The following is an 11,402-nucleotide window of genomic DNA, read 5'->3' on the forward strand; positions in this document are numbered from 1 at the left end:
TTTGATTTATTCGGCAATATTTGCATATAAACAAATTTCATATCTGCTGCCATCAGTCTTCTCCACAGTGAAAAAAAATAATCGAAGTGGGCATGTTAGGGTAGTCTACATTAAATGAATGGTAGCAATAGGGACCCCTAGTGGTAGTAAAATATACTTTATCTCTTTTTCTGTCACAGAAAACCAACCAATCATGACTTATCTCGTTTTGATTGGTTGAATTTGCGCTCAGCCAGCGTCCATAACAAATACAAACACAGGGCGGTTGAGGACAAGGTTGCCAGGTTTGAGAAAAATCCGTATTTTTACACCGTCGTCATTTGAAGTATCTCAAACGCAATATAACAGTTTGAACTTGTTTTTTTTTTTTTTAAACAACCATCTAAAACAAACAGGCAAAAACCCTAAATAAGTTGTAGCCTAAAAATTAAGGAGTAAACTTACAAAAAAAAATACCAAAATCAAAAGACAAAAGATTTACCATACAATCTTCACACTTTTCCCACACCATAATGGTGCTGTAGTTTGCATTATAGGTGTCCCATTAATATTAATGAACTGCCCCAAAGAATTTCTGATCAAATTATGGTTATTTTATGTCAAATTTCAGCTGTTTACATTTTATTTTGGTTACGCAGTTTTAGTTTTCTCCTGTTGTTGGTGTCTGTAACTTTGAGACCATTTTTTATGCTACAACCACAAATTTCTTTGTGTTTTGGAGGTGATTTTATTTAATTAGAGTGGCAAGAAGAGAACCATTGTTTAAAGAGTGCAATAAAAAGATCTGTTTGAAGTTTTTAATGCAGAAAACATGTGAAAGAAGGAAATGTAAATACAAAAAAGAAAACAAAACATTAAACATCACAGTAAAACATGAGGGAGGAAGCATCATGCTGTGGGCATATTTTTTTAAACTAAAATAGGGAAGATGATCAACTAGGGTTGATGTGAATATGGAGTCCGCTAAATATAGGGGAATTCTGGGAAAAAACCTGCTCAAGGCTGCAAAAACAGAAGAGGATCAGCAAAGCAATGGAAATTAATATTCAAAGACAGTTCTTCATCCAATTTGACTGAGCTTGAGCTGTTTTGCAAGAAATGGGGAAGGATCTGTTTCTATATATGAAAATTTGGTAAATGTACAGAGGAAGATTAAAAAACCTTTACGAAAAAGTCATTATTCATATTTCACGTATAGGGACTCCAATTTTCGTTCCACCTTCCTTAGAAGGCCATAAAGGGGGATAATAAGAGTTTTACCTGGCAACCAGCCTCGGCTCGTTAGTGCAGTGTGCATCTGGAAGTTGTCGCCATCATAAGTAGCTAAATGTTGCAGCTAGCTCTCAAGTCGTCAGCCGTTGTGTCCGAAGAAACATTATCTGACACAGTTAACTGCTTTTTCTGTGTTTCATATCGATGTTTTGTGAGCTGTTATGATGTCAACCACCAGTAAACGCGATTAGTTCTGTTGCAGTGTTGTGTCGTTTTCTCAAAACCAACAGCAGGATCTATTTTCAGAGCACACATTAGCAGGCTGGAGTCTTGAGAGGCAGCAAAGGGGCGGTGGGCTGCTGAAACCGTTGCTGGTTAGCAACGAGCTTGCTTGGTAGCTAAAGAAAGTAAAATCGTTAATACACGTTTTCAAAAACAATCCGCTTTGAACGTTGCTGCAAACTAAGCGGTGGTTTTCTGCTCTTAAGTTCGTAACTGACCATAACCAAGGAGCTAGCAGGGTCAGGGCTAGCCGTCTCTCCGTTGAGGAACCTGAGATTTAAAGCTAATAGGACTTAACATTCTGCCTGGATTGGTCTGTAGCAGTGAGACTCTGATAAACTGGAGCTGCAATCGTCAATTTTGTCGTTTTTTACAGGCAAGTACTGCTTTATAAAGTATGTTCACTTCTGTTTGAGATACGTTTATCTGTTAAAGCCAGAGAATTAATGCTAACTTCCTCTGTTGCTGCTGTCGTCTTAATAAACTACTTGTCATTCTCTTCTTTAGGCTAGTTTTAAAATGTGTCGAGCTCATTTTAGAGGTAATTAATACGTTTATGTCATGGTTTCTGTTTTATGTAGCAGGCTATTGGGCCTGACAGCGGAGAAGATGTCTGAAGGAGAGAGCAGGCAGGCCCCGGATCCTGCCCAGGAGACGAAGCCGGACTCGGGGGCAGCTGCGCCCGCAGGCCAAGCGGTCGCATCCGTGTCGCCGCCGGTGTCCACGGTGACCCAGCCGCCTCCCACTGCTGCCACGGAGGACGAGGAAGAGGAGAGCGAGGATGAGTCAGAGATTTTGGAGGAAAGCCCGTGTGGACGCTGGCAGAAGCGCAGGGAAGAGGTATGTGTGACTGAGTATCTTCATTCAAGTTTGCACAAAACTGGGAAGTTTGTCTTTGAAATGGAGATGGGATTTGTTGGGAATTGGATCTATCTACATAATCTGGAACTAATCAAACTGTTGATAATAGAGAAATAAAAGAATGATGACCTGACATAAACGGTTACAGAGCTGCTGTTCTGCATTAAGTTATGGCACAAAGGTATCTGCACTAATAAAACCAAGGATTGCAAGCAGATGATGGTTTACTACCTTTTTTGTGCTTCAAAATGCAAAAGTTCACCACATTAAACTCTCTTTTTTTTTTTACAAGTTTAATTTCTTGTAAAAAGTGACTGCATTGCTATTTATTGTAATTATGCAGCTGCTTCTTTGACCATACATCTATTTTCTGCACTGGTTTAATCCTCGCCACATCGTGTGAAAAACAAATCAGAAGTAAATACTTTCAAGATAGTAAACCAAATCAGATAGAGTTTTGTCTGTTTACCACATTTTAGCGTTCCTTTTAAATTTGGTTTGGAGCAGCTCAAATAGTCTCTTGTAATCACCATCATTTTGATTACTAACTGGGATTTAATGACTCGCATCCTGGTGCTCTAATCGTTTTTCTTTCCCTCGTTAAAGGTGAATCAGCGTAATGTGCCTGGGATCGATAATGCTTACTTGGCCATGGACACAGAGGAAGGGGTTGAAGTGGTGTGGAATGAAGTCATGTTCTCAGAAAGGAAGAACTTCAAACTGCAGGAGGTAAAATGCGTTAAAAAGCGTCGGATGTTAAAATGGTCAGACTTGTTACTGTTTACACACTAGGAAGGGAGAAGATGTTGCTCTATGGCTTTATTAATGGAGACAGTTATGTGTTAGCATTTTAGAAATTACACTGTCCTTCAGAGTGCCTGTCACATTTCTTTTCCAGTGGAAGATCCGGTCTCTAGTTATGGTGCGTTCACGGACAGGGAAAATTAGTTGAGGCCTTCTGGTCACACGTTTCCAGTTAATTTTTAGATTGGGTTGAAGGCCTCAAACACTTAAAGTTGGAATGTTGTCCTTGAGGGCGTTCAGTGTAGGACAACAAATTGAATGCAGCATAACTAGGAGCAGCAGAAGTTGCATTTTATTTTGACCGATTCGGTGAAAAATGGCAGGGAAGTAAAATTGAATGTAGTCGTCTTATCATTTTTTTTTTTTTTTTTTTTTTTTTTTTTTTAAAGAACTTTGTACTTAAAAGTAACATTTTCCTCTTTTATATCACAGGAAAAGGTGAAGGCTGTGTTTGACAATTTAATCCAGCTGGAACACTTGAACATTGTGAAATTCCACAAGTACTGGGCAGATGTGAAGGAAAACAGAGCCAGGGTATGAAAACATGTCACTACTACTTTTTTTTTTTTTTTTTTTTTTAAATCACATGGACAAAATGTTAGTCTTCATTTTGATTGTGACATATAATTTTTTGCAGGTTATTTTCATCACTGAGTACATGTCATCAGGCAGTCTCAAGCAGTTCTTGAAAAAGACAAAGAAAAACCACAAAACCATGAATGAAAAGGTCTGAAACGTTCGACTGCATCGCCAGATGTTCAAATGCCTCAACTTTGAAATTGGCTTTATAACTCGGATTGAAAATACAAATCTCGTTGAATCCTGTTTTTGTTTTTCTTTTAAACGTGTTTTAGCCAAGAATTCATTTCTGCTCTCCTGTTTGCTTTCTGACAGGCCTGGAAGCGCTGGTGTACGCAGATACTGTCTGCCCTCAGGTTAGTTGGCAGGAATTAGACGCACACTGTTTCTGAACAAGTCTTTCCAAGGAGCTACAACTTTGATAAGTCAGCTCAGCTATTTCGTAACGCAGTGTAACATAAACACGAATAGAATATTGATTTCAATCCAGGTGTAGGTGTTTATTAAGGTGGTAACTTGTATAGAAGTCATATCTACTGCATGTTCGCCTCCAGTTACCTGCACTCCTGTGAACCTGCCATCATCCACGGCAACCTCACCTGTGACACCATCTTCATCCAGCACAACGGCCTCATCAAGATCGGCTCAGGTCTCACATTTTCTGGAATTAATACGATCGGTTTTATGAGCTCAAGTCCAGTGTTGTGTGTCTCTACAGACACAGTTTACAAAGTGTTCTCCTTTTTTCCTCTTCCAGTTGCCCCCGACACCATCAATAACCATGTGAAGACCTGCCGGGAGGAGCAGAAGTGCCTCCACTTCTTTGCTCCAGAATATGGAGGCAAGATCCTGCCGAGTTCAAAATAACGTCAGGCAGCTCTGTGCTGTTTTTGTTTTCTTTCTCTCATATGAATTTATCTTTTTCGGCTTCCAGCTGTTGCCAATGTTACCACAGCGGTGGATATTTATTCCTTCGGAATGTGCGCCTTAGAGGTGAGAGGCAGTGAGATTCGTGTTTTCGACAATTTCTTTCCAGTGTTTTCTTTTTAAATAACGACTAGTAGTGAGAGCAAGTACACTGTTCACTCATGTTTTGCATTTTGGGTTTGTACAGGTCTTGAAATCCTTAAACGCTTGAATTTCAATTAGATGTTTTCAAGATTTTCAAAGTGCTCTGCTTGGTTTCTGTATAAAAAAAATGCTAACATTCGGACGTCAAAGTTTTGTAATGAAGTGAAATCTAACGCTTGATTAAAAGCCTAGATTTGGAAAATGTCATTTACGGTTGAGGCCATATACTTAAAGATAATAAAAAGATGCATGCACATTTATCTGAAGTTGTTAGTCTAAACTCTTTTTTTATTTTAAGTTAGTTAGAATTACCACAATTATTTCTATTTACTAAATGCCAGAAAACTTAGCGAGAATGTTTTTTAGAGATTTTTTTGTAACTTTCCCAGACCAGTCAGGTTTATAGGGTGCATGTAAGAGCTATTTCAAAACATAAAATGTTGCTATATTTTAGTTTACTTGGTGCCAGTAGTGGACTAGCACAAGATAACTTTGAAAACTTGAAGTGTATGAACCCTGATTTATACTCCTTTTTTTTTTGTCCATTCATTTTGCCAGATGGCCGTTTTGGAAATCCAGAGTAATGGAGATTCGTCGTATGTGTCCCAAGAAGCCATAAACAGTGCCATTCAGTCCCTAGAAGACCCGCTGCAGCGGGTCAGTGAAGAATAAACCACAGCTTAAGACCTCAGTCAGCTTTAGGAGCACAGACTCTGCATCTTATTATTTTCCGCCTTTCTCACATGTTTAGGAATTCATCCAGAAGTGTCTGGAGGTCGACCCGAGCAAAAGACCCACAGCCAAAGAGCTGCTGTTCCACCCCGCCTTGTTTGAGGTGCCTTTACTCAAGCTGCTAGCCGCACACTGCATCGTCAGCCACCAACGTACGTCAGCACATACATTCAAACTGTGTTATCTGTTTACATTGTTATTAGTAAGGGTTTTTTTTTTTTTTTTTTAAGTCGCTTCGATTATTTGCACTTTCTGGGTTACAGAGTCATTTCCTGCTGTTGGATTCTGAAGCTGCTCAGCTGTAAATCTGTTAGCGTTGAGCAGGAATTAAACCTTCAGGATTTGTAGCAAAGATTAGCTCAGTGTTGAAAGACATTTTGTATTGTTGCTGCATTTTCACCAATCTTAGCCTAAATCCTACAAATTGCGACTTTTTATAGTTTGTTAATGAGGACTTTTTTGTTAGGTATGAGGACCAAACGTGCATACAGTAGTGCAGTGTTTTTTGCAATACGTGAAAAGATTCAATGATGCTGACTTTGTTTCAGGTTTTTGTTGCACTAATGATAATGAACATAACTACTGACCGTTCTTAAGTACAGATTTTGAACTTTTTAAAAAATGTTCCCATTCCAGACTGTGTAGAAACCCTAAATAGAGATCAGCAGGAAAATCAGAGCAGATTGGAGCCTTCAGGAAGTTCTGGAAGTGCAATCAGAGCTATTTTTTAGTTTGTGAATCAGCTTAAGACAAACTTCAAGCCTTTGTCCATCTTCAGCTTTCTTTCTGTGAGATTTCCGTTTTCGTTTCTGCAGATATGATTCCAGAAAACGCTCTAGAGGAGATGACGAAGAACATGGACCCCAATCTGGTCATTGTTGAAACAAAGAACGGAGTTCAGATGAAGTAAGTCTTTCACTTTGGAGATTAGTTGGCTGCAATTTTTGACTATTTTGATTTTGATTTGATTACAGAGAATCTTGTGTATAAAAACAGACGTAGCTACAAACACCACAGGTTATATTTGTTGTTTTTTTCCCCCTTCTTATCAGGCTCTCTCAGTTTCCTGCATTAGAACTGGACAAGTTTCTGGAAGATGTGAGGTAATAGCAGATTAGTTTTGCTAATCTAATTTCTAAAACACTTTAGGTTTCAGTTGGTTGGAAACATCTTAAACAACCGTTTCGATTTGAGTACCAACATATTTACATCTCGGTTCATAATATGGTATTTCTTATGATATTACTTGCTGTTAACATGAAAAAATTCTTAGCATGATATTTTGATTTATGATGATACATTTCAAGGAATGATTTCTGAAAACTAACACTATTCTTTGGAGTGTTACTTTGACTCTTCTCCACTATTCAACCAAGAAAATTCTTTGAACTGGAAAATATGATTGAATACAATTATTGTCTGATGTTTACTGATTAAAATCAGACTTCTTTGTTGCTGATGTCCTGAAGAATCAGCATCACTTTTGTTGTTAATTCTGAAGCTCTAACGTTTTACTGCTTTCCCTCTTCGTGTAATCAGGAACGGGATTTATCCGCTGACCGCTTTCGGGATGCCCCGTCCACAGCAACCTCAGCAGGAAGCCGTTAAGTCGCCCATCGTCCCACCTTCAGTCAAATCCCCAACACCTGAACCTGCAGAGGTTGAGACCAGAAAGGTGGGAACTGCAGACCTCAGACCCCTTCTAAGGCATCAAATTCACATTGTTTTTCATTTGTGCTGCCAGGTCCTCCAGATGCAGTGCAACATCGAGCCTGTCGATGAGGGCAACAAGCATCACGTAGGTTTCAGTCGAGGGGCAGAGGGGAAAAGTTTTTGTGCTCAAATAATATTGACTTATTTCGTTTTCCTTTCAGCTGACGTTGTTGTTGAAACTTGAGGATAAACTAAACAGGCACTTGAGCTGTGATTTATTACCAAGTAAGTAAGACTTGACTACATTTTCTCGATTCTATGGTTTAAAAATAATGTGGGTGCTTGCACAGTTACTGAACAGTTAAGAGTTTGATTTATTTTGGCTGCAGATGTTTTTTGTTTTTTTTTTTCTTCTAATTTTGCATCCGATAGTCTGGTAGACTTGGTTCAATGGGGGACCAGAGTGTCAACAGTAGTTCCATTTTTAGTTGTTGCAGTTCACTTTCACAGTGTCAAATTAACCAGATCCTTTAAAAAAAACCTGTTCCCTCTCTTGCCTGTGGTGGCGCTGCACCAAAAACCACTTGAGGAAAAACACAAAAACCTCTGAAGAAGACAAAGAGCCCAGCTGCCTTCACAAAATGTAAACAAAGATGTCAAATTTTAGTGTTAGATTGTTTGATAAAAGACTACGACCCATTTCTCCTGTTAGCGTTACACTTACGTGTTTGTTTTGGTTGAATTTACCCAGAATGCCAGGCATGATAGTCTGCTTCCTGGTCTCCGGTCCAGTTAGCATCAGTTTGATTACATGTTCAAACCCCTGCCAGACGAAGCGGACTTTCTAGTCAAATGGACTTAGAGAAGTTGGTAGTGACAGAAAACAAGCCACTGTTATTATCGGTGCACCTATATCATGTTTCATTAAAAAACGAAACAAAAAAAAAAACTTTAATTTGTGATCGCTTTTGTTCTTTTGCAAAGATGAGAACGTTCAGGAGCTGGCCGTGGAGCTCGTCCAGCTGGGATTCATCAGCGAGGTGAGCAGAAAGGACTCCCGATTCTCTGTGGCAATCCCAGGTGGGATCCTTCTCACTTCGTCTTTTCGCCGTTGCAGGGCGATCAGCCGCGGCTCGCGTGCGTTCTCGAAGAGGCCTTCTCCAGGTTCTACAGCCGGAATGACTCTCTCAATCCGGTGACCGTTTCGTCGTAGCCGAGGACTCGCCAGGCCTTCTCTGAGCCCTCCTCGTCCTCCGCAGCAGGACTAGCTTTTCGCTTCATGTCGACATCGCTATAAAAGCTTTAGTGAGAACTGAGAGGGAAGCCTTGGTCTGACTGCAGATCCTGCAGCGTCTTCTTGTATCTTCTAGTGGGAAAAGCTGCCACTAAGTGGTTGTTGGTCTCTCTTTATTTTTATTTTTAATTTCTCCCGCCACATACAGCCATCTTCTTCTCTTCTGAAAGAGGAAATTGTAATTGAAGCCTAATGGAAAGTGCAAATGTTTTATTTCTTTCAGTTGTAAGGAAATGATAGAAGAAAGCTAAATCAAATGGATAACAGCAGTATTTTCCTTAAGTCAGTGTTGAAGTTGCATTTTAAACTTTTTTTTTTTCTTAAATCATTTAATGGAGTTGTGTGTGTCTGTCTGCTGTCCTGACAAACTGAAGCGTGTGTCTACAGTGTTGTGAGCTTCAAGTCTGGTCGTTTAAACTTTTGAGGTTCCTGCTGACCTCGGATCAGTTTCAGGTGGAAAACTAGGGACGAAACATAAGCAGTTTCAGTTTTGCTTTACATTTCCACTATCACACATGTAGTCATAAACCCTTCAGCTGCAACACAATCAGACGAGCAGGTTAAGATATATATAAAAATCTATTTATTTGTGTGTCTCTCTTTGACTGATCCATTTCACTTCCAGCACAGAGGCCGGGGGACTGATTGTATGCTTTTACTCCCTGCTTTTCTTTAAATCAAGCTGTTTAGTTTCTATGAAAAATGACCAGAGTGCAAACATTGCAGCACTCCTCAACACCCAGTTCTCTTTAGGTCTAATTTCTCACTCAGCAAGTTGGTGTGATCAGTTTTCAAGTTCTGGATTTTCACCGGTGAATACACATCTGGTTCATGGTCCAAAAGTAAAAGTGATGCGTGGAATCCGTTTTCACTCATTAGGAAGTAGATTTTGTTGCTCTTCAGTTACTGGCTTCAATCCAGTTATGCCGGATAAGTGGACATTTTTTTTTGCTCCTTTTCTTTTGGTAAACTTGTCCAGCCGTGGGCTCTGGCGTGCGCGCGGCGCTGGGAGGAACATCAAGATGTCGGTAAGCCTGAGCTGCGTCCTCCGCGCTGTGACTACGTCTTGACAGGGTCTGTAGATACGAGTGTGGGACTGCCTGGCATGCCTGTAACCATCATGTACTCTGTATGCTGGACACTGTGCTGTTTCCACAATGCTTTTACCCTCTTTTTCACTTCCTCAACTAAAATGGTAATAAAAAAAATAAAAAAAAACACATTATCTCCACCTGACGTGTTTGACTCATTTTTTTTTTTTTTTTTTTTTTTTTTTTTTTAAAAGCTGCAGAGTTCCAACACAACATGGAGTATGTCTTAATTTGTTTTCTCAGACTTTATTTACTGTCCTGTTCTGGATTTAAAGTCAGTTTTATCCATCTATCAATGACTCTTTTATCTGTCATCCAGCCATCTGTTATTTCATCCAGCCATGTTCTTTTGTGTCAATTCAAGAATATGTATCCCAAAGGGAAATTAAATGTAATTCATATTAAAGTATGATATGGGCAGAACAGATGGAATTTATTGTGATTAATCCATTATTGAAATAATTGTCAACTAATTTAGTAGTCGATTAATCAGGGAGTGTGTTTCCTGAAAGAAAATGCACTCAGAGCAGTAATTAACCCAAAACTACAAAATATATACATTTTGAATCAAAGATTAAAAAAAAAACAAATAAAGTTGAACATATCATTTGCCATTGTGATCGATGAAAGAGTTTGAACTTCCTTTGTCTTTCTCTACTCTTTAGTTTCGTTATTTGCGTCTCAAAGACGGCAGATCAGCTGCTTCCAGTAATAGACACCTTGTTGACATGGTAACGTGTTATAACAACTGTCAAAGTAAGAAGAAACAGAAATCTCATTCCTACAACACATCAAAACTAACAGATCTACATCAACATGCAAACTTGAGCGCCGCAGTTTTATTGTTCTGTGCGTCTCTTAACTGGTTATGTCCTCCATCCGTCCGTTTTCTCATAAGTCCATCCATTTGTATATCCATTCATGTTTTCATATACCATCCAATACCCCTTGGTTTTTCCATCCATCCAAGTTTCAACCATTCATTCACTTTCACATTAAAAGCTTGACTACTGTGTAACATTTGCCCATACATGGAAAACTGAGAAGTGTGAAATTACTTGCAATTAAAATAAAAAAAAATATTGACAAATGTTTAGGAATCCTATAGAAAAAAAAAGAAGCTAATTTTGTTGGTACATTTTTGAAGTGTAAATTAAAACTTTAAGGCCCCCAGTAGAAATAATTTACATAAAGACAACACAAATGGGACAAAATTGAATATTTTAAATAATTTATACAAAAAAAAAAAAAAAACATCCTGGTGTATCAGGAGTGTGACCTCTAACCCCAGAGCATCACTGTTTGAATTCAACAATTATTCATCCAAAATGGTTTACAAATGTTAGCCCTTGTACAAGAATATCCATGTACAGAAGTCCACAATGTGTGCTCAAACAACACTTGGATAAAACACGTTTCATGCTGACAAAACACGTTGCCGTACAAAATTACAGCAGTTAAAATAGAAGAACAGCGAAGACTAAAAAATAGCTTTTATATAAAACACCCTAGAAAGACACAGTAAATAAAAAGCTACCAAAATGGCCACGTCTCAACGATGAGTTTCTCAGCTGGGTGGGAATTTTCAGTTCTGTACAGTGAGTACAAAATAAATCCAAACAAAAACAGTACATAGCACTTCAAACACATTACTCATTCACATTAAATTCTTCTTTTACTTCCCCCAGTTTGAAAGTGACGTATATAGGCACAGTAATTAAATCCGTGAGCCATGTTTGGTGAACACATTTTCGTTTGTACCTCCGAATGCCAGTTTGAGTTCAGCTCAAACACGAGCTTCCAGCGTCAAAATGTCTGCTGAA

The 11,402-nt window shown here is 38.9% G+C and overlaps 1 protein-coding gene across 3 annotated transcripts; it reads left to right on the forward strand.

The window, feature by feature from the left end:
- The first annotated feature begins 1,281 nt into the window (after positions 1-1,281).
- On the forward strand, positions 1,282-9,719 carry nrbp1 (nuclear receptor binding protein 1). Of its 3 annotated transcripts, XM_014997508.2 has the most exons (18): positions 1,284-1,870; positions 2,076-2,334; positions 2,962-3,084; positions 3,592-3,693; positions 3,797-3,886; positions 4,054-4,094; positions 4,293-4,387; positions 4,496-4,579; positions 4,673-4,731; positions 5,368-5,466; positions 5,561-5,693; positions 6,357-6,447; positions 6,594-6,644; positions 7,081-7,216; positions 7,286-7,339; positions 7,416-7,479; positions 8,179-8,234; positions 8,312-9,719. In XM_014997508.2, exons 2-18 carry the CDS (start codon positions 2,104-2,106, stop codon positions 8,405-8,407), a joined length of 1,605 nt encoding a protein of 534 aa, XP_014852994.1. In that variant the 5' UTR covers positions 1,284-1,870; positions 2,076-2,103; the 3' UTR covers positions 8,408-9,719. The 3 variants fall into 3 exon arrangements, with proteins under 3 accessions (XP_087857850.1, XP_087857851.1, XP_014852994.1); XM_088001724.1 differs by having other exon boundaries at positions 1,282-1,870; positions 7,081-7,339; XM_088001725.1 differs by having other exon boundaries at positions 1,282-1,870; positions 2,079-2,334; positions 7,081-7,339.
- The last annotated feature ends 1,683 nt before the right edge of the window (positions 9,720-11,402 follow it).

This window comes from Poecilia mexicana, unplaced genomic scaffold, assembly GCF_051168715.1.
Source record: "Poecilia mexicana isolate PSO_F unplaced genomic scaffold, ASM5116871v1 scaffold_21, whole genome shotgun sequence".
In the NCBI taxonomy this organism is placed as follows: Eukaryota; Metazoa; Chordata; class Actinopteri; order Cyprinodontiformes; family Poeciliidae; genus Poecilia; species Poecilia mexicana.